This window comes from Eurytemora carolleeae, unplaced genomic scaffold, assembly GCF_000591075.1.
Source record: "Eurytemora carolleeae unplaced genomic scaffold, Eaff_2.0 scaffold487, whole genome shotgun sequence".
Taxonomy (NCBI): Eukaryota; Metazoa; Arthropoda; class Copepoda; order Calanoida; family Temoridae; genus Eurytemora; species Eurytemora carolleeae.
In genome coordinates, this window is record NW_019396430.1 from 421,698 (window position 1) to 444,769 (window position 23,072).

Consider the following 23,072-nt stretch of genomic DNA (forward strand, 5'->3'; position numbering starts at 1 on the left):
CTTTGATTATGCCCCCCCCCCCTCCTATTGAAAATTTGTAAGCTACCAATTATATACTTAAAAGGATGCAAATTAGGCCTGGTAAATTTGCCGTTAACGGTTACAGCCGTTTACTGTGTATGCCTAACATAAACTGAATTCAATTAATAAGACCTTCTCATTAATTGTTTATCTCAGTCTACCCAAGTGCCAGTACAGCACGTTCTGTATATGCACTGTAGAGTCGACCCAGCACGTTCTGTATATGCACTGTAGAGACCACCCAGCACGTTCTGTATATGCTAGAGATGTCAACGTTTTGATTTTTCTAGATTTTAGCTTTCGTTACGATAGTGTTCATTAAAAGTATAAACGTTTGAAACGTTAAGTTGCACATAATGAAATTTTATGGCATAGAGTAACGTTACGTAATGAATTTTCTGCACTTGAATACCTTATACAACGTTAAGCTTTTGTAAATGTTGTGAAAAACAGTAAGCTCCGTTACGCTTTTGCATTTCCTGCTTTNCTCTATGTATAATCTATTCTCTTTGGTCATAGTTTACAATTTAGAGAAAATTATTTTTCCTCAGATTTTGATAAGTCACGATGGCATTACTTTCATTTTTAATATATATTTAAGTTGGAAAAAGCATGCATTTTTTTAAATGAATAGCTTCAGCCAAAGAGAATAAATTATACATACAGTGGACTTTAAACGATCTCTTGGTTTGACTTTTGTCAGTCCCTTTCAGCCTCTAATTTAAAAAAATGTCGAAGTTAATCTTATATTTTTTACGAATAAGGAGAAAAACGGTTTAGTTTACTGTATTGCATGTGCAGAGCAGTTTAAACTACAATATATATGGACAGACAACAAGATCTTCAGATGAAAGAGTGAGAGAACATATTAGTAATACATTAGAATTCTCCATACAAACCAACCTACAGAACATTTTAACCTTCCTGGACATGAACTCTACCATCTAAAAGTTAGCGTACTAGAGAAGGTTTGGGACCTTGGAAGAAGTTTACTTGAAGTACGAGAATCATAATACATATATTTTTCTTACTCTACAAAGGTTTGGTCCATCACCATCACCGAATTTTAAATTAGTTATTTTATTTTCAATATTCTAAATTATTCAAAATAAATTTTTCGAACCTCAGTATCTCTTATGAAATCTGCTGATCATTTTCGATGCTCAATAAAAGGCGAATAGTCAGATCCGAAAAAAATAAGAATTTAGAAGTGTTTATATGACGCCCTTAAAAGTAGTAATATTTTCACACTTTTAAAACAGAAGTTTTTTTGTTAAACAAACCAGTAATAAAATTTAACTTAATTCCTTTTCAGAACGTTCACAATAGAAACAATTTTATTCAGGCCTAATGTATAATATCAAAAAAATATTTCATTAACAATTTTTCACTATAATTAGTAGAGTAATAATTATGCACAATCGTAAAAAAAAACAAAAAAATACTTTTAAGTCATAAGCATTACTAACAGCAAATTATTATAATAACCTACAGTAAAAGATAATGCCATATAATTAAACAACCCTTAATAATGTACTGTACTAAGGATATCAAATGTTACAATAGAATTATTAACCAGAGACCAAATTCAATAAATAATGAAAAGTAGTTGATTTTCATAGACTTAGTTGAACCACATTATGCATATTCAAAAACTTCAGTTTAAATTATCAAGTTTAGTGGAACCAACCGTAAGTAAATCGTTTTATCAAAATTGATTTCGTTTGTAAGATTTAATTAAGACATAAAAAGCTTTTTGCAATTGATCTAATCCACCATCACTGAATAATTATCTTCTTATGACATAAATAACAGTTCGTGATTATTACTTCATATTTAAAAATAATATTTAACTAAGATTTAATTATTAAAGGTTGGGAAGATCAGATTGATTATTTCTCTGGTGTCTCTCCTTCTCCTTCTTCCTCATCTTCTTCCTTCTCCTCTCCAGAGCTGTCAGCTCCGTCTTTATATGCAGATACGTCTTCCGCAGATCCTCAAGAGATCGTTGCAGTACATTAATCCGTACTTCAGAGTTCATTTCAGGTTCTAAATAGTAGAATTTTGTCAAATCTTTTTCTCTCTCCAAATAAAAAAAGTTTTATTTCTGACGACAGGAGAAGCTATAAAAATGGTCTGAAGAACAAATATGCATTCTATCGAAGCTCGTCAAAATACGTAAAAAGTACAATTACAAAAATAAGTCAATCTACAAATGTTCATTTCTGTTCCGAAATTCTCGGGTTGGAGCTAAACACGATTGACTGAACGGAAAATCAAATTATTATTACCTAGCTTGACGTAGAAATTGTACTTAGAGTTAGTGTTAGGTTTAGGTTGAGCCAGCGCAGCTAATGCAGCATTATCCAGACGATCAAGCTTTAATAGTTCGAGATCGGTCCGAGATCTAGTTCCAATCATCGGCTGCTCGATCTCCTCTGGCTCTTCCGCCCTGGAGGGACGGAGGGATGGGATCCGCCCCCGTCCCTTGCCACGCCCTCTACCCATGCTATCACGAGATTTGCGTTTCCGCTTCAAGGAAATTGGGGATTTTTCAGCAGGAATTTTGCGGCGTTCACCTCGCCCACTCCTTCACAGAAAAATGTTTGTTTTGAAAGCGAAGTGTAATTTATTTGCCCAGCATATCGTGGTTTAAAAGGCTAGCTTTATCATATTCAAATCGTTCACTTTATGACAAAAAGCCCAATTTTTATTTAATAATATTTCCTTTTTAACATTTAAGATAAGAAGAATATAAAATCAGATATTTTACCTAGTTTCACTAGAACTTGAATATTCAAGTCTAGAATCCGCACTACCCGCCCTGCGCCCCCGTCCCAGGCTTTCTATATCACTTCCGGCTCCTCCACGTGTTCGGCCAGTTAAACTCTCCAAATCACTTCCGGTTCGTTTCGGGCTTCCAGTCAAGCTCTCTAAGTCAACCTCAGAGGACTCAGGACTCTGGTCTCCTTTGGGAGTATCCTCCAGCTAAAAAAAAATAAATAAAAAAGCTTGTGAGATTTAACCCTATTTCTATTTTCATGAAGTAAAGGCACAAAGGCTATATTCATTGATAGCGTTTAAAAGACCGTTCACTTATTTGGGTATTTCCTAGGTTAACTAAATACCCCATTATCTTTGAAAAGTAAGACTAATATCGGACTGAATAGCTAATAAGGCATTATAGGAAAGGGTTAGTTTGACCAATTTGAATAAATTTTGTGACTACTGTATTTATTTTTTTAGGAATCTGAATGAAATTAAGCATATGGGCATCATTTGTGTTTCTTTTAAGTAAAATAAAAATGTTTATAAAAAATCTTTTTGCTCATTTTCCCTTTTTTTTTATATAAGTCTGATTCAAATACCAGCTACGAACAGTTACGATAAACATTTTGAAAAATGTCGAGCATATAAAGAGAAAAAATATCCAGCTTAAGAATCGCTTTTTATTACCAAAAATGGTGTCTAAACGAAACCAAAAAAATAACAATTGGTCAAACTAACCCTCCCCTTTAAACTAAAATACCCAAATAAGTGAACAGTCCCTTTAACAATGTTATCTTTTTGTAATTAGTTCCAGTCCAGAGCTGTCCTAATGAGTTACAGTATATATTGTAATCTCTTCTAAATTCTATTTCTAAAATCGGACTGAATAGCTGAAGGCATAAAATTTAACCTAAAAATACCCAAAAAGTGAACGGTCCCTTTAACACAGTTTTCTTATTATAATTAGAGTTCCACTCCAGAGCTGTTCAAATGATTTACAGTAGAATATAATTCTATCTCTTCTTGATCATTTTCTTATTTTTTAAATGTAAAAATTTACCTTCTGAGAATGGACTGGTAAGACATTTTTAGTAATTTCCTTCCTTCGCTCCCCTCTCATCATCCCTTCGGCTTTCCTGTCAATTCCTCCCTCATTCTTCATTATATTCCCTCCCTCATTCTTTATCATAGAGGCCTCCTCATTCTTATTCATAGAGCCCTCCGGCTTCCCTTTAATGCCATCTTCAGGATTTTTCTTCTCAACTCGCTTCCCATCCATGTCAAAAACGCGTTCAGGACTCCTGGAAGAATAAATTTCAACAAGATATTAAAACTTTTAGATAATTTTCTTGTAGAGTGGTAAAATAAAATGTTACAAAACATCCAATTCAACTCCTGCTTTAACAATTATGAGAAGTTGGAAAACTCCCATGATTCGCTAAAATGGCGATTTTTTATCCCTAGTGATTAATGGGTTTATAAGTGTGTGTTGTAACTTTTATCACCTATCAAATATTTCCTCGCACACTAAACTCTTCTCCGCTTCCGCCTCTGTGTCAACTTCCGCCTTTTCTTCAACCTTAAGCTCCGCCCTAAACTCAAGGTCTTCATCATGAGTTCTACGCCGCTTACTTGCAGATCCCAACCTTAGTTAGGAATCAATCAATCAATCAATGTCCAAAAAGGGAATGAAAGAACATCATTATTTAGCTTCTGTCGTAATTTCAAGTCAATTAATCTATAATTATACAAAGAATGAATATTTAATATAGTTCAGAAATTGCGAAAAATATCTAAAAATCTACGAAATTTACCGGATACCCATTTTCCGGGATAAATATTAACAATTCTCACAAACATGAACAAGTTTGTCCTCGAGGTTACCTCGAGTGTGAGCTGTCCTCTGAAGAGTCTGAATCTGAGTCTGTAACGACCTCCCTGGACTTGAGATTGTAGTTCCGAGGACCACGGATCTTAGGCTTCCGTCGGGATTTCCGGGGAGATTCCTGGACAACAAAATATAAATTTAAAGGAACTGTAAGTGTAATTTTAAGTAACCCATCATGCAAAGATTGCAATGCCCGATTTACAACGGTACCCTTGAAACCTTGTTCTGATAAAAAAATATTAATTCAGATAATTTCTCCATTTTTCTTTAATTAAATGCACAAGTGACTTTTGCAGAGAAACCACAAATGAATATTAACAGTTCAAAGAAAATGAATAAAAACAGTTCAAAGAAAAATAAATATTAACATTTCAAAGAAAAATGAATATTAACAGTTCAAAGAAAAATTAATATAAACATTTCAAAGAAAAATGAATATTAACAGTTCAAAGAAAAATTAATATAAACATTTCAAAGAAAAATGAATATTAACAGTTCAAAGAAAAATGAATATTAACAGTTCAAAGAAAAATGAATATTAACAGTTTAAAGAAAAATGAATATAAACAGTTCAAAGAAAAATGAATATTAACAGTTCAAAGAAAAATGAATATTAACAGTTCAAAGAAAAAAACATTGCTATTTAATTCCTCCTTGATCAGACAAAGCTTTTATGTGTCCCGTCGTAAATCGGGGATTGCCATCTTTGCATAAAGGCTCACTTAAAATACCCCTTACAGTCCCTTTAATCCGAAAACTAAGAAACAAATCCTAAATAAATGTCCTATCAATTTTATCAATTCCTTATCCTAAAAGCTTAAACTCAAGGATGGACATTTTCAGCTGTAGCAGACGCAGAACATAAATTAATTGATCTGACCCCTGTAATAATGTTCAATTTTATTCAATGTTATGTTTCTGCGAAAATAAAAATATTTGATTTGGTGTGAATGTTATGCTTCAGGCTTTCATATATTTTTTGGGGGAAATTGCAAATTATCATGTTGGCGACATAAAATAAGATAAAAATTAGATTAAACTGAGATGAGTTATGACATCTGATATTAGTTCTACATGTTTTTTCAAAAATTTTAAACATCCTGAGATTTATTTTCTGAAATAAAGATTTAAAAATCCATTTTTTGACACATTTTAATAATTACCTGTGATCTACGGTGCTTTGGAGACAGATTAGGTTTTAAAAGGCCATCCGAGTCGGAGCACTTTTTAGATTCTGACTCACTCTCATTCTTCTCAATCTTAACTTCATGTTGCTCTTCATCTAAGTCAGTCTTTGTTGGATCAACTTTCTCCCTTTCTTTTTCTTTCTTAGATTCGCCATCCTCGTTCTTTATATTTCTTTCTTCTTTCGTATTCTTCACTTGCTGAATCTTCGTTTCTTCTTTTTCCTCCTGTGCCTTTCTTTCTTTCAACATATTCTCCTAGAATAAACAAGAAAATAAAGAGTGAATATTTTCTGCACTAACAGTGATACGAATCCAATATTCCTTAGGGGGCATGATACGTTAGAAAAAATACTTATATCACGCCTTAAAATTGCATATTTTTCCCTTGTATTCATAAGCTTTAAAGCATAAAGTTACCCACACAAAAAGCCTAGTGTGACAGACAGAACCAGCCAGAAAGTAGTCTTCACTTTCACTTTAAATTTGATTTAAGAGCATTATTAAAACTAAAAAATAACTATTTTTTTGTAATGGTTAGGTTCTACTTTCGTAGAAGGCCTTAGAAGAATCCTTCATCATCAGCCTATGGACGGGTTACTGCTATACATATACATCCCAGTTCTATTTTGAATTAAGAATCTGGTAAATTATGGATCCAATGAACCAGGCAAGAAAAACTCTCCCAAAAAAAACTTCTTTGAACTATTGGATATAATACCTAAAATGATCATCCTAGGGTAGTGGTGGTTAGTTACCAAGCTTTATAATAGGATAGAATAAAAGTGAAACATGTTAATTTGCAAACATATATAGCTTTGAAAATAAAGTAAAATAAAAAACTTTGCAATACAAATAATTCATGAATACCGTATAGCAGCCCAGTGGAAAGGCTGATGCACATCCAACATTTCACCTTGGTAATACGATTTAAAAAATTTTCCTTTGTAAAACTATTTTTTTTAATAATTGAACCGAAACACACCTCTTAGACAAAATCGGCTTTTTGCGTTTATTAGAAGAAGAGAATAGCAAACAATAAAAAAATTACCTCTATAACATATCCAACAATTGTGCTGATCATACTAGCACTGGTTAGGGGTCCAAGGGATCCAGTACTAGGGGTTGAGAAGCCTGCTCCTGAAAGGGATGTGAAGGGTATGACAGGGGGTGTAGGAGGTAGGACAGGAGGAAGGGCAGGGGCAACAGCAGGCAGCGAGGCGAGAACTGAACGTTTGGCAGCGCTAAGAGAGGCGAGATGGGGGAAAAGGGCAAATCTGTTGTTGAGCGAGGGAAAATTAGTTTTAGGTCGATCAGATTCTTCTTTTTTCTCAACTTTATCCTCCTAGGGGAAAAATAAAAATAAAAACTTCTAAAACCGTTTTATGCTGGATTGCATATTTTCACCAAAACATCACAAAAAGGAAAAATATTTAAAACATTGAATAAAAGACTTAATTGATGTTGCAAAAAAGAGTTCCAAGAAAATTGCATAAATATTAAGTACAGGGGTGTGTCTGTGTGTTATTATTATTATTATTATTGGGCAAAATAAATACATTTTTGGGTTTAAGTTTCTGAAGCATGGAAATCTTTTTACCTCTTTAATTTCAACTTTGAATTTTGTTTCAGCTTCTTTTTTGGGAATAAGAAGATCAGGGTCTAAATCTGAGGTAGAATTGTCCCGAGCAGAGGTTGCAGGTTTCTCCGTATTCAAGGGTATGCCCGAAGTAGGTGGATCCAACCCAACCTTCAGAACAGGTTCAGATTCCGGGAAAGGTTTCGCTTGATCAATTTCGGCGATAGGTTTAGCAGGTTCAGGTTCTACACAAGAGATAGGCTGAACTCTAACTTCAGGTTTGGTTTCAAGTTCATCAACCTTCTCCGTTTTAACCTCGACCGGGATTATTTTCTTTTTCCGTCCTCGTCCTGGTTTCTTCTCTTCTTTCTTCTCCTCCTCAGCCTCAACCTTGATCACAGGTTCCTCGAGAACCTTGCTCGGTTCAAACCTCGAGAATCCTTCCTCTACCTCCTTGAAATCATACGGATCCTCGAGGTCGCTACTTCTAAAAAGCGCCTTGGAGGGTGTAGGCGCGCGCATGGAGGACGTTTTCTGCTCCGATGACGGTGTGACAGGACGCCTTGATTCTAGCCGGGCAGAGGTCCGGGGGGTGTCCGGTCCTACCGGAGAACTTTTACAGTCAGAGATGCGTTTTAAGTCGTCTTTTGATACCGTGTCCGTGTCTGACGGTTCAGCTTTCTTCGTTGGTTCAGGAGTCAAGGACCCTAGTTTATTCTTACTTGTGATTTGGTCTTCAGCTTTTCCTAAAATACATTTTAAAAATAAATACATTTCATTTGATGATAAAAGAGAAATTGTTAATTCATTCATATATCACTAATCCGTATCTTGTGGGGTCCGACAGCTGATTTTCTGAGACTAGGCACTAACAAGCTAAATCAAAAGTTTCCACGTAGATACCTTCAGCTTCTTAAATTTAATATAAAAGTTTCAACCTCTGACCTTATTAATAGTCAATCAACACCACTTATCCGACCCCCTGGACAAAGTCTTGAAAGATTAAAATGACCATAATTTGACTTAATAATAAAGTTACCAGTTCTAGAGGATTTTCTCACTGTAAGAATCCTTTCCTCTTCGTCACCCAAATCCTCCTCATCATCTTCCTCTTCCACTTCATCTTGAAGATCTTCTTCTTTCTCTTTACCTGCTTTAGATTTTATCTGGGGTTCAGTCGGTTCCTCTTTCTTCAACTTCTTAATCCCAAGTTTCTTCGCATCACAGAGTTTCGTCTTTTTCACCAGTTTTCCTTTCAGATCAAGCTTTTTCTTTCCGCCGAGCTTTCGTGGTTTTTTCTCTGGTTCCGCTTCGGGTTCAGCAAGCTTCGCCTCCTCCGCCAGGGATGAGAGACTGCCCTCGCTCCTGGATCCGGAGCTAGTGCTGTTCTGTCGCTTGATGGAGGAGACGTTCTTCCTGGTGACAGGGGACTCGGTTCTCTTCGGTTCAGGTTTAATCTCCGGTTCATCTTTATTCCGATCCTCCTAATCAAACGTAGATTAAATGGATTCTTATTTCAAGAAACAGATTTAAGTGAAAATTCGTGAAAAAAAAACGAAAAATTTCGCATTTATCGCGAGCGAGCGAAATGCGAAATTTTTTTTGAAACGATTTCCGTTTTTGCTAGAAACCCCTCTAGTTTCGACGGATGGGAGATGAGTTACACTATTATTAGTGGGAAACATAAAGTGCTAATTAAGTCTGAAAAAAAATTAAAAGTCCGATTGCAGTTAAATAAATAAATACAAGATGTGTTAAAAAGTTACTATAAACATTTTATAACACTTGATAATAAAAAAAAATGGTTGGTTAATGGTTACCTTGACCGGAGATATTTGTTTAGTAGGAGATCTAGTTTGTCTAGATCCTGCAGGAGAGTTAGTTCTTGAACTACTAGGAGTAGAACTAGGAGTAGCTGATCTTCTCTTCTTTATCTTCATCTTCTTCTCCTCTTCCTTCCTTTTCAACCCCTCCTTCTCCATCTCCTCCTCGTCGTCCATATCGTCCTCCGTCTTGATATCCAGGTCGGACTTATCCTCGTCCTTGCGCTTCTTCCAGGCGCTAGGACTGGAGGCAGGACGACCCGGACCTCCCCGAGGTTTGTTACTGTTAGTCCAGGACAAGTTATCAGCAATTCGTCCTCGTGGGATCCATTCATCGTACCTGGAGTTCCAACCCTGAAATATATTTTCAATCAATGAAAATAAAAATCAAATCAATTAATCGTTCAATTATCATTATCGTAAAAAAAGCATTCAATCAACTAATGATTTAATATTTAATGGCAATAAACACTTTATCAATCAAGATCATTTAATGAACTTATCTATAAAAACTGTGAAGTTAATAATTCAATATCAAAATCAAACAAACAATCAATCAATAAATATTGTATCAACGGGCTAATACTCTATTAGTCCTCAAACTTGAGAAAAACTGTATATATGTTTATAAATACTGTAACAGATTTTTATTTTTGACAATTTATTATATATATATGTATATATATACGAATGTATTTTATTCCAACTGATGATTGGGTTAGACCCATGAAACATTTTGTCTTGGAAGAAATATATATTTAAACATCTAAAATGTATATTTAAACTGAAAAAGTTGAAAATATATTTATATATTGACCATAAAATGTAATGTTAGGTTAATTTAGTTTGAAATGTTTTATTATTAATATTATTTATTAAATCAATCACTGAAAGAATAAATGAATTAATCAATAAATCAATAAATGAATTATCACTTAAATAATTATTTTGACGACAAATCGGACATCAGTCAATAAATTAATCAAAAAATAAGAGAATAACTCAGTAAATAACTCTGTAATTCTTCCAATCAATAAGTAAACCAATCAATCAATCAATCAATCAATCAATCAGCAAATGCATCATGGTATTTGATATTAACGCTCAAATTATTTTGTTGGGCAAAAATTTCAACAAAATAATAAAAGCTTGATTGATATTGAGTGGGGTAGGGAATATTTAAAAAATATCTTAATATTAAAAAATTCAAGATTATATTGTTTTTGGCAAAAACTCAAAATTAGGACTGGACCAACCTTTTTCTTTCTAGTTCCGGTAGAATCCAGATCTGAGCCAAAATCTTCATCTTCCTCTTCCTTTGGTCTTTTCTTCCGTCCTCGTCCTACCTTCCCACTGCTATCACTGTCCTCGTCCTCCTTCTCAACGTCCTGTTTAACCAGCAAACTTCCCTCTCGGCGTCCTTTAGCCTCTGACGCGGTGGAAAGACTAGAAGATGAATCACGCCTGAATATACAGATATTTTATAATTTAAATCGCTTAATCATTCAGTTAATAAATCAAACAATCAATCAATTAATAAATCAAACTATCAATCAATAAATAAATCAAACAATCAATCAATTAATAAATCAAACAATCAATCAATTAATAAATCAAACTATCAATCAATTAATAAATCAAACAATCAATCATTTAATCAATCAATAGAAAAACCTTGTTATTTGGTACTTTACAAAATCTTAGTTCTTTGGTACAAAACTTAGGAATTCGAAACATTAGACTTAAATCATTTGATATAAAACTTTGGTCATTGGGTACAAAACATTGGAAACATCCCATTGATACATCTCATTTGATACATCCCATTGGATACATCCCATTGATACATCTCATTTGATACATCCCATTGGATACATCTCATTGGATACATTCCAAAGAATACATCCCATTAGATACATCCCATTAGATACATCCCAGTAGATACATCTCATTGGATACATCTCATTTGATACATCTCATTGGATACATGTCAATGGATACAACCCATGCGATACATCCCATCGGATACATCCCATTGAAAACATCCATTGGATACATCCCATTGGATACATCCCATTGGATACATCCCATTGGATACATCCCATTGAATACATCCCATTGGATACATCCCATTGGATACATTCCATTGGATACATCCCATTGGATACATCCCATTGGATACATTCCATTGGATACATCCCATTGGATACATCCCATCGGACACATCTCATCGGATACATCGCATTCGATACATTGCATTCGATACATGCCATTGGATACATCCCATTGGATAAATCCCATTGGATACATCCCATTGGATACATCCCATTGGATGTAAATAAAATTGTCTTTTGTTACAAAAATTTGGTTAATAGGCTAACAAATTGACTACTTCAATTCGGTAAATTATCTCGGGTTTCGAATTACAAACTTGGTATTTTGATATAAAATGTTAACATGGATTGCAAACGTCAACATGGTATTTTGGTATTTGGATACAAAACGTTAACTTGGTATTTAGATACCAAACGTTAACTCGGTATTTGGATACAAAACGTTAACTTGGAATTTGGATACAAAACGTTAAATTGGTATTTGGATACTAAATGTTAACTTAGTATTTGAATACAAAACGTTAACTTGGTATTTGGATACAAAACGTTAACTTGGTATTTAGATACAAAACGTTAACTTGGTATTTGGATACTAAATGTTAACTTGATATTTGGAAACACGACAAAACGTTAACTTGGTATTTGGATACAAAACTTTAACTTGGTATTTCGAAACAAAACGCTAGCTTGGTATTTGGATACAAAACGTAAGGCATTCAGTAAATAAATACTATTGGTAAAATAAACTAAGTTTAAAGCCCAGAATGAATTCAAAGGAAGATGATGTAACTCATTATTCAGATCAATTGTTACTGAATATCTCCTGACTAGTAAATTTTACCTTGGTCTCGAAAACAGGTTTGACCCTTTTCCCTTGGCTCCCCCCGGTCCTTTCTTATTCTTCCTCTCCACTATTTCAGTTTCAAGCTCAAGAGTCTCATTCAGTTCCTCTTCCTTTTCATCCTTCTCTTCCTTTACTTCCTTTACTTCCTTCTTCAGCTTGGTTCCCTTCTTCCTTCCTCTTCCATCCTTCTTAGGGACAGGGGCTGCTTCCTTATCCTCTTCAGGTTCCTGAATGCAAGTACAGAGAAATAGATTTAAATATTCTAAATTAGAAATAGAAAAATTAATATAATCTATATATGTTGGTTATTGCTGGCAACAGCTGGACTAAATTGGCTAATTTTTTTTTTTAATTTGAAACTTTGAAAACTAAAAAATCATAGTTTTTTTTAATTTCAAGGAGCAACGCCGGGCACTTCAGCTTATGCTGAATATTCTCCGTCAAATAATGATTCAGAAACTCAGGATTTTAAAATGTTTCTAATTACCTGTTTAATCCTAGTTTCACTATATTGACTGCTGACACTACTTCTATCACTATTATCCTCCTCTCCTCCAGCCTCTTCCTCCTCCTTAGATCTACTTCCTATACGGACTCCACGGGCCAGAGGTCGACCAGATCCATGCCGGATTCTGAAAATACAAACATCTTGTTTTCTGGTCTATAAAAAAATAACGACAAAAAGTCCTTTATCTTAAAATTAGTTTGCCGTATTCAAAATTGGTAACCTGATTTTTTATGAAACAGAGATATACATGATTTTGTTCAAAATGAGACATTTATGGGGTTTTTATTAATAAATAGAAAACTTAAAAAATAAATTACATCTCTGATGTTTTTGAGAGCAAAAAAAGGCAAATATGGTAGGATTGTTGTAGATGGCACATCTATAAGTTAAACAAATTTAAGACGACATCTGGACGGTCCTTCAGTTCATGGTGTACACTCTGTACCGTACTGTTACACGCTTCTTCTCTCCACATGTTCCTCTCTATCTCTACCTGACTTTTTTTCATTCAGCAGTCAGCCCGTTACCTTCACAGCTACAACACTTGACAGTTATTTCTAACCCTCCTTCCATCCCTTACCACTTTCTTTTTGACTTTTATTAGGATTTGCTTCCCCTACCATGGTTTAGACTTTAGGTTATCTTACCATTACTATCACACTTTGCTCCTTATTTACAAGTCTGTACCTTACTAGGTTTTATTATTCCTATTCTGGACTCTGATATATACAACTGTACAACTTCTAACAACCCTTTCTAGGCAAACCTCCTGGTGAGTTTCCCCCTTTAACCTTGATCCAGATCTACGTGATTAGGCTAACCTCACCCTCCTATCCTTATTTCTTACTCCTGGAGACTGCATGGACAATTCCCAGGTAAGCGTGTTCATTGAGACTAATTCGAAGATCAAGGACGACAGCGAAGTCAACAATCAACTTATATCATAACCCTGTATAATGTACCTGAGGTTTCCTCTAGGATGGTTTACAAGTGTACAACCAAGGGTACGGTAGAGATCCTCAAAACTGTGCAGATATCTGTTATAACACACACGAACCTAACAACAACATGGTTAAAACGCTTTTTCATTTTATTTTCACATTTTTTTATTTTCAACCTCATTTTTCAGACATTTGTCAAAAAAAAATTCCGCAAGCTGGCAGCATTTTTGCATTTGCATTTAATCAAATGACTAATTTGTGAATTTTTTCGAAGGAAAAGCTAAAAAGCTTTCGAAATAAATATTGAAACCTTTAAAAAACAAAGTTCATGACTTACTTCTCAATTCAGAGTCAGACACATGTGTGCATACAAGTAGAAAAAAGTAAAAATTACATTTTGTGATGAAATTTACAGAAAACAATTTTACCTGATTTACACACCAGTTGGTTTCAAATCCTAATTTCTTGGCAACCTGAACACGATTTTTAGTTAGTTTTACAGATTACTAATTTCGAATTTGTCCCTGTCGGAACCTTAGCACAGGACTTAAACTTTATTTTTCTAGTCCCCGCATTTTATGCAAAAGTTGACTTTTTGATTAACCAGAATTCAAAACAAGAAATATTACAGGTCTGTGACATCAGGGACAAACTTATAACTAAGATACGTGGTTGAACCGTCTCTAGACCTAGCTCAAATTCATTAAATCCGGTCCAAGGTTTCACAGAATGGCATCAACAACAACAAAAAACTGAATGATGCGTTAATCGAGGTGCCGGTGATGTAGATTGTAGAACTTGTCGTTTTCTATCCGAAAGAAGAAGAATTTTGGATATTTTTTAACTTTTTTGTGAGAAGAATGGTATAGGTGTTCTCTAGAAATGTTGTATATAAGGTATTTTTCAGAAAGTACATTATTTCAAATACCAGCAAAATTAGAAAAGGGGAAAAAATGTTCGAAAAATATCAGACCAAAAAAGTTTATTTTTTGAATGAAATAAGAAAAGCAGAATTAAAGTTAATTGTAAAATACATATTTTTCCAAAAAAAAAAGTAAATAAAAATATATTCCACTTNCCCAGTTACCTGTCTCTACTGATTATTTAACTAATTTTAATTTAACGTGCCCAGTTACTTGTCTCCACTGGTTATTCAATTTACTTTAAAATTTAACGTGCCCACTGCCCAGTTACCTGTCTCTACTGATTATTTAACTAATTTTAATTTAACGTGCCCAGTTACTTGTCTCCACTGGTTATTCAATTTACTTTAAAATTTAACGTGCCCACTGCCCAGTTACCTATCTCTACTGATTATTTAACTAATTTTAATTTAACGTGTCCAGTTACCTGTCTCCACTGATTATTTAACTTACTTTAATTTAACGTGCCCAGTTACCTGTCTCCACTGGTTATTCAATTTACTTTAAAATTTAACGTGCCCAGTTACCTATCTCCACTGGTTATTTAACTTATTTTAATTTTACGTGCCCAGTTACCTGTCTCCACTGATTATGCGCTGTGACACGGTTTTGTCCACCAAGACGTTGAACCACCTTGAAGAGTCGATAAAGATCGACATCACTTGTTCCGATCGACGGGGTCCGATTGATAGGTGTTCCTCGATCATCCATATGCTTGTACAGCTCAGCAACTAATCAATAAAAGTATTTGAAAGGAAGCAAGGCCATTTAAATCAAATGTAATCATTTGTTGTCTAGGCCCCTGGAGACCTGTCTGCCGGGGGGTTATGACGAATTGTACACTACCCGGCCCGGGACAGAGAAAGCAGGGGGTGTCAGCTGTTTTACTGTCAGCTGCGCATTTTACAGTTTTTTTTCGCTGCATTAGTGAAAAAAATGTTTTTTAAGGGGAAATAAATCAGTTTTTACCATCCCAAAAGATAATATGAAAGAAATATTGGGGTATAGAAATACTGAGGCCGAATTTAAAGAATTTGAGCCGCGTTGGCTGGTTCCACTTGAATTTGTATTCAGTGTTTCGAGATTTTAGCCGGCGCTCATTCGTAACCGGTTTTGGGGGGTTTAGCGACGCGGTTTATATTCTTTAAATTCGGGTTCTGCTTACCTAGATGATCCTTCTCCTCTGTACTCTCTGAATCTTCCTCTCCGCTCTCCAGCACATCTTCTTCACTTGACGCTTCTCCAGTACTACAAGATCAGATATAAAATCTTCAAGATTTTACCCACTCCCCCTTGGAAAGATAATCCTATCCTTTTGCTACTTTGTCTCCAAAAAAAGAATCTATCATCCCATAACTTTATTATTTTGTCACATCATTATTTTACCATTTCAGCATTATTTTTCCAAAACATCATTGTTTTTCCATAACATAATTGTTTACCATATGATCATTATTTTCCCATAAAATCCCAGTCATGTTCTCAAACTTGGGAATTTTTTCCTGCCTTTAAAGTGCATATTTTCGGAATTTTAAGCTACAGATCTTTTCAATTCCCCCCCCCCCCACTCCACACACACACATTATGGGGGTTTTTTCCCCTGGATTCTTTTTTTATCAACTCTCACTGCAGTATACAGAAAAGACCATCAGATATGGCGATTAATAGTTTATGAATAATTCTTGTCCAATTTTTTTTCCAAAACATCCTGATCAGAGCTGGGAACTTTAGAATGGGATACATTTAATCCCGACTGCCTAATCCGAATATCCAATGTGGACACTTTTAATTTCTCTCTTTATCCACTCTTTTTTAAATATAGTTCAGAGAAATCGAAAACCGGTTTTTCAAAATTTGAAAGAACCTCTCGTTTCTGTATATTAATCCTAAATGGCGCGAAAAATTTTTAATTTCCCGGCTTCTGATACGCGATTATGATTGGTTGAATTTCATAAATTTTTCAGGATACAAGTACAAGATTAGGTTAGTCTCTAGATTAAGAAAAAGAGAGGATCACGCATGGATCTCGATATCCATCATTCTTAAGTTTCCAGCTCAGTTTCTCTTGAATCCAGATTAGCAATTACAAATAAATTCACCAAATTATGCTGATTGGATATGTTTAAGTTAACTTTATTTTCATGGAAAACTTGATAAAGAAAACACGAACATCGGTATAAAGACTAATAAGAATTCATGTTTTTTATCAATAATTGCTCATTTATATTTTTGGAAACTTGAGAATGACAGAAAAAAATGACTGAAACTTTTAGATTTTTTAACCTCATATCTTACAAATCTTTTTTCCATTGAGCTAAACTTTAAATGTTAAAAGATTCTGCAACCTGACACGAAACTACATAGGGCCCCTTATTTAAGGAGTGGCAGGTCAGGATCAGTACAGTACACTTCAGCCCTCTCAGTAACAATAAGTTTCCCAGGCCCATTGCCCGTGTAATTTTGAAAAAAATCTAAATCGAAATCTAATCGAAATCGAAATTTCAAGTACCATTGTATAAAATGATAAATGCGCAAAAGGCCAAAATTGACATGCGCAGAAGTCCTACCTCGTTTCTTCGCGCATATCGAAGAGAATCTCTCTATCCCAGTGAGGAGGCAGAACATCCTCATCTAGATAAGCTACAGCGTTCTCCACAGCCTTCAACCCAACTCAATCAAATTCAGATATTTTGTACATATATTGAGAAAACGTTAAATATCTGAAATTCTATTCTGATTATCTACAATCTGTATTGTAGTATTATTAAGATCAATTTCTTTAATATTTGAAAATAAATTATTTTTATTATATCATATTAATCCTAATATTAATTCAAAAAGAAATTGTAACTACAAAATTCTTGTTTGATTTACTTATCTTTTATTTTACTTGATAGCAAGTTTTGGACTTAATAAAAATATTCTTTTAATTATTAATTATGGACTGATTGGTTGATTTATTTTCAATTAATTTATAGAATTGTGTATTCGATTATTGATTATAAATTGATTTATCAGTTATTAACTGATTTCTTTATTTATAATTGATTGCTCAATTTGTCATTGATTGATTATTTATTAAATGAGTTAAGAGCTGATAAGATTTATCGATTGATTGATTGATTCCTTTAGTAAGCCAGTATCAGTTGAGGATTTGGCAGTTTCTCGATGGAACCGTTTACATTCCTTCTTAGGCACAGTGTAATACCGATGATCCTTAAACAATTTATTTACGTTTACTGACGTCAGCAAGAATTTTTTCTGGAAGTAAACAATCATAAGCTTTAAGACTAAGAAAAATCTGTAAATGTAATCCCTAGTAACGTCAAGACCAGCGCCCCCTTCCGTTCCACTTCAGTCCCTAACCATTATAACCAACGAAATCTAAAGGACCAACTTATGGCTTACCTTCGTGAAATAAAATAAATAGCAAAAAAGTTGGCATACCTCTGCCTATCACTTTCTCCATGGAAACACCCGGAAAAATTCTATGGTTTTCACTTAAACTAACAAAAAAATTAAAGTTCTAAAAACTCGGAATTATTTCCGGCATTTTAAACCAGGAGTATCTAAAAATGCGCGTAAAAAAGGTACAAACATTTTCAAGGACATTGAAACCGATAACTTAAATCTAATTGAAACTATTTTTTTCGATTTACAAAATAAATATAATAATTTGAAAAAAATAATTCTGAAAACGTATCCACCCCCAAAGTATGAGTTTTGAACGTCGAATTTTCGCTCAAACTCAGGATTTACAAATCTTTAAAAAGTTTAATATTCTCAAATGAATCCAAAAGAAGTTTTCCACAACACTGCACACTCAGTTCAACTACCTTACATAGCCGGTCACTCCCTACAATTTTTAAAGGGAAAAATCCAGGCAAAGCTGGGTTCCTAAACTAGTAAGAATATATATTGTGCATGAGCATAATAATGCATTTCTAAAGAGGGGAGATGCTTTCATAAATTTGCTATTATTATTTACCTTAAAACTTCGGACTAGAAAGTCTTCTTTCGTATTGATCTTCACTATTTCCTAAAATGTTTGGATTTTTAAATTAGCCAATAAATGTTTACAAACTTGAAGAAATAAGTGTGTTCAGGGTCGAATTGGTCAGAGGTATTTTTAAGAATTACCGGGGGGGGGGGGGGTCATTTTGGAAGATCTGGTGGAAAAATATTATAAAACTTTTCAGAAAAAGGCAAGTTTTTGTTCATCCTTTTTCATACTATTTACCCAAAAAGTCGTTTATATTATTAACCTAACTTCTGTGAACAAAACATTTTAAAAAGAGGAGGGGGGGGGGTGATTTTTCAGAAAAATATACAACCCAGAAATTAGAACTTAATTCACGAAGAGCATAAAAGCCTTCGGATTAGAGAGTTTGAGAAGAATCATTAGTTTCTATTTACCTGGGCGTTTGGTGCAACCACTAGGCCTGGAAACCAGTTCTCCTTGGCTTTTGTTTGTTTTTTATCCGTTACTTCAACACACACTACTCGTCCTATACTCCCTATACAAGAACATAAATTGAGAGGGGTATAGATTTGATTAAAAATCATCCCAACCCTGCATCCTCCCCACATTCCTCCTCCCCCCTTCAAAGATTTTATTCCCAGTATGCGGGGCCTGTGGAAAATTCTTTATAACTTTTTACTTTTTATTCATCATTTATATCGGAGGCTGCGTTACCTAAATAAGGTTGGTTGGATTCCTCGTCCTCCGAACTCTCCTCTTCCTCCTCCTCCTCTTCAACCCTGCCCCGCCTCCGGCCTCCGACCGGAGTTCCGAAATGTTCCGGATGAGTTAAAGGAAGGTTGTCCAAGGATTCCGAGGCGTTGAAATGTTTCCCGGATTTCATGCATAGTGCGTTCCGTCTACAAACATTTACATTTATTCAAAGCTGAAAGGCAAATTGATCCATGGGATAATGTAAGAAAATGCTATTAGAATCTTATAATGCGGTTTATGTTCCACCGGATTACAGGGGTATACATTAGTTCTAAATCACCCCTCCCCCCTTTTCGAAGCGTTAATTTTCCAAAGTCACAACCAAACCACAGGATTTTTTTCTGGGTGACGTGGCCCGAGCAATATTCGAAGAAGTTCTCTGCGGCGGGGGGAAGGGGGTGCAGCGCTGATCCTCTCCTGATGAGAAAATTTGTTTACACCCCTGTCAGATATGTTTACACCCCTGCCAGATATATTCACACCCCTACCAGATATGTTCACACCCCTGCCAGATATGTTTACACCCCTGCCAAATATGTTCACACCCCTGCCAGATATGTTTACACCCCTGCCAGATATATTCACACCCCTGCCAGATATGTTTACACCCCTGCCAGATATGTTCACACCCCTACCAGATATGTTTACACCCCTGCCAGATATGTTCACACCCCTACCAGATATGTTTACACCCCCTGCCAGATATGTTTACACCCCTGCCAGATATGTTCACACCCCTGCCAGATATGTTTACACCCCCTGCCAGATTTGTTTAAACCCCCTGCCAGATATGTTTACACCCCTCCCAGATATGTTTACACCCCTGCCAGATGTTTACACCCCCTGCCAGATATGTTTACACCCCTGCCAGATATGTTCACACCCCTGTCAGATATGTTTACACCCCCTGCCAGATATGTTTAAGCTGGAAGTTCTGCAAATATGGTGTATTCTGCGAATTCACTTCCCAAAAGAAATAAATTGAGATCTGGAAGAAGAAATTTTTAACAAATTTGATTCTTGAATATCTTACAGAGAAAGATAGTCTTTTGCTCATTCGTATATTTCGTATTTTTAATAATAAAAGAAACTATTATCAAGTCCAAGAACGAAAAAGAAGGGAAAAACAGAAAAAGCTTTAACAATGTCATTATCTCCGATAAAATAAATAAATGAAAGTTCCTTAATGTCGCAATATCACCATCATCAAACACGACGGTGTAGTGGGATTGATCCTATAAATAAAGTTATTTATAATTAATACAATTAATAATTAATGAGAATTTTTATAGTTAAAACTGAAGTAAAAATATTTTGATTATTTGATTTCTTGAAAAATTTTATTTTTTGAGAAACCCTTGAAGAGAAAAAAATGTTCAAAATTGAATCATCATTTTACGTTGATTTTAAAGTTTTTCGAAAAATATGTCTCACTACCAGCTGTATCAATTCTAACAGAGAGTGTCGAAGGTATTTCCACTTAAAAAATAACATGCCCATTCCCAACTTTTTAACCATTTAAACTGGGCAAACATGAGAGAGATACACAATATACATGTTTTTCAATCTGAAAACAGACGATTTTTATCTGAGATTTAAGTTTATTAGTGACGAAATAAATGAATATCATCCTCAGTGTTACTCAAAAAAGGTTTTACAAGTTTGTTGATCGGGCATATAAATATTTAGGGTCACTCGCAATTACGTTGACAATCCCTTTTCAAGTTTAGATTGGTTTATACCTGTATTTTGTTGATTACAGCATCTAAAAACGTGCCTTTCTCTGGATGCTTGGCTTGTACAGTAGCTCCAGCCAATATATTTCCTAAATTATACCGTACAGTAAAGTACAGTACAGTACAGTCTACAGTACAATACGGTACAGTACAGTACAATACACAGTGCATTAAAAAATTATGATTTTCCAAATAAACGAGAAAAAAAAATAGAAGAGAATCCAGAAACCAAAATGAAAGTGTGTTTTCAAGGGACGCTTGATAAAACATGTGTTACCTTTTAACAATGAATCACAGAGAGTAAAGCTTCCTAGTCCCTAAAGAGATAATTTTCTATTAAGTTTTAAGATTTCAAATCTTGAAATGATCAAGAACAAGGAAGTTTAGAACAAAAGAGAAATCATGGTTTGCTCACCACGTATTAATAGAACTTTAGTTCTAGTTTTATTATAATCCAAAAACATTAAGTAGATAAATGTTAAATTCTGACCCTCCTTCTATCCACCGGAATAATGAATCCACAGACTAGTTATATACTGACTGCTAACACAGAGTTTACAGGCTGGGCTACTTAGGCCTATTGGCGTACCGGCACGACATGCTATATTCTTTAAAAAGTTTTTCTTACGGCAATATAACCGCCACTTAATTTGTTGCAAAAAATACCCATTCTGGGTATGGGAAAAATTGACATTTGGGTAAATTGTAGTAAGAGTGGTATTATTATTTTTTAAAATAAAACTTTGAATTTTGAGCTCAACAAAATAAGTTCGATTTATTCATAAAAAAGTTGAAAAAATGACAACTCACCAGTTTGAAGGTTATCCGGCACTTGACAACTCTGTGCACCTTTTTAACCTAAATTCACAATTTTTTATTGTAAAATTCCAACAAAAAAATATTTTTAAAAATGTGAATATTTTTAGAAGTACAAAAAGCTTACTTTAGCTTCGCAGAAAGCTCCTTTGTACTTTGCTGACACCTCACTGCCTACAGGCAGACAAGCAAGTTCCTCCGCCTAATTAAAGGAAAAATCTTTCTAAATAAAACTTTTTTATCTTTTATTTAAATCTTGAAAAACTAGAGTTGGTTCGAAATATGCATACATGCTAAATTGTGTGAAATTTAATATCCTCAATTTGGGTCTGTCCTAAAGAACAATTCTTCTCTTAGAAAATAATACCTGCATGTTGTATGGATAACCAGGATTTATAAGAAATAACTCTTCAACGGGTCAAGATTCAATTTTATTACAATTTTGGAAATTCATTTGTAAATCTCCCTCCATGACCTTTCAGACAGTTAATTGTATGTAGACACAAAACAGCTGAAAATGCAGGATTGTGATTGGTGATCAGAGATGGAATTCTGTTCTCTTATTGGCTGGAGCAGATCAATTGAAGTTCTACTATTGGTTATGAAATTTTACCCTTCTTTGATTGGTCCAAATTTTCACGGATTTATGACGTCACGGCCCAAGTTTACACAGTACATTTGTCTACTGCAGTCCGACCAGGTATAAGAGTACATTAACATACAAAAGTATTCAAGATCAGTACAACTCGAAAATTTAAAATATCTTTATCCCCTTCATCTGGAGGTTGAGAAAAATTTTCTGGGATAAAATACAGTGTCAAAATGTAGTTAGATGTTTGTTTGATCCTGCAGCTAAGACTGAATCTGCTGGTTTTTATTTTGTTCCCTACGTTTTCTAATCCTTATTTCTTTGTAACCTCACTTTTGATATTTAAAATCTTGATTATTTGATCTAACATAATACATAGTTTTAAACATCTAGGGTATACTCCTGGAATAGCGCTTTTCATAACTGGTTTATAAACTCACTGCCCTTATCTGAGTGTATCTGGTTTGGTAAGCCAAATACGCGGGGGCTTTTAATTATATTTTGTTAATTCTAAGGCTGTACTATTTTAATGGAATGCTATTTTTAACCCGTTTTTTAATGGTTGCAAACTTAAACAGCTTCATGTTTCCATAAGTTTTTAC

At 34.4% G+C, this 23,072-nt stretch overlaps 2 protein-coding genes across 2 annotated transcripts; both read right to left on the reverse strand.

Moving 5' to 3' along the window:
- Window positions 1-1,361: 1,361 nt before the first annotated feature.
- On the reverse strand, window positions 1,362-9,619 carry LOC111703176 (serine/arginine repetitive matrix protein 1). Its single transcript, XM_023475049.1, has 11 exons — window positions 9,262-9,619; window positions 8,481-8,925; window positions 7,463-8,187; window positions 6,914-7,207; window positions 5,842-6,120; window positions 4,675-4,796; window positions 4,296-4,436; window positions 3,851-4,091; window positions 2,795-3,009; window positions 2,313-2,611; window positions 1,362-2,070 (listed from the first exon to the last, which is right to left on the reverse strand). The coding sequence occupies exons 1-11, from the start codon at window positions 9,439-9,441 to the stop codon at window positions 1,889-1,891; spliced, it is 3,123 nt and encodes a 1,040-aa protein (XP_023330817.1). The 5' UTR covers window positions 9,442-9,619; the 3' UTR covers window positions 1,362-1,888.
- A 235-nt stretch (window positions 9,620-9,854) lies between these two features.
- On the reverse strand, window positions 9,855-22,397 carry LOC111703170 (AT-rich interactive domain-containing protein 4B). The gene is made up of 19 exons (XM_023475044.1): window positions 22,249-22,397; window positions 22,009-22,083; window positions 21,876-21,923; window positions 21,343-21,382; window positions 21,072-21,154; window positions 20,512-20,564; window positions 19,291-19,475; window positions 19,011-19,111; window positions 18,583-18,633; window positions 17,721-17,810; window positions 17,162-17,253; window positions 15,760-15,842; window positions 15,171-15,325; window positions 14,100-14,144; window positions 13,693-13,787; window positions 12,710-12,854; window positions 12,220-12,449; window positions 10,521-10,728; window positions 9,855-9,866 (listed from the first exon to the last, which is right to left on the reverse strand). Exons 1-19 carry the CDS (start codon window positions 22,252-22,254, stop codon window positions 9,855-9,857), a joined length of 1,797 nt encoding a protein of 598 aa, XP_023330812.1. The 5' UTR covers window positions 22,255-22,397.
- Window positions 22,398-23,072: the final 675 nt, after the last annotated feature.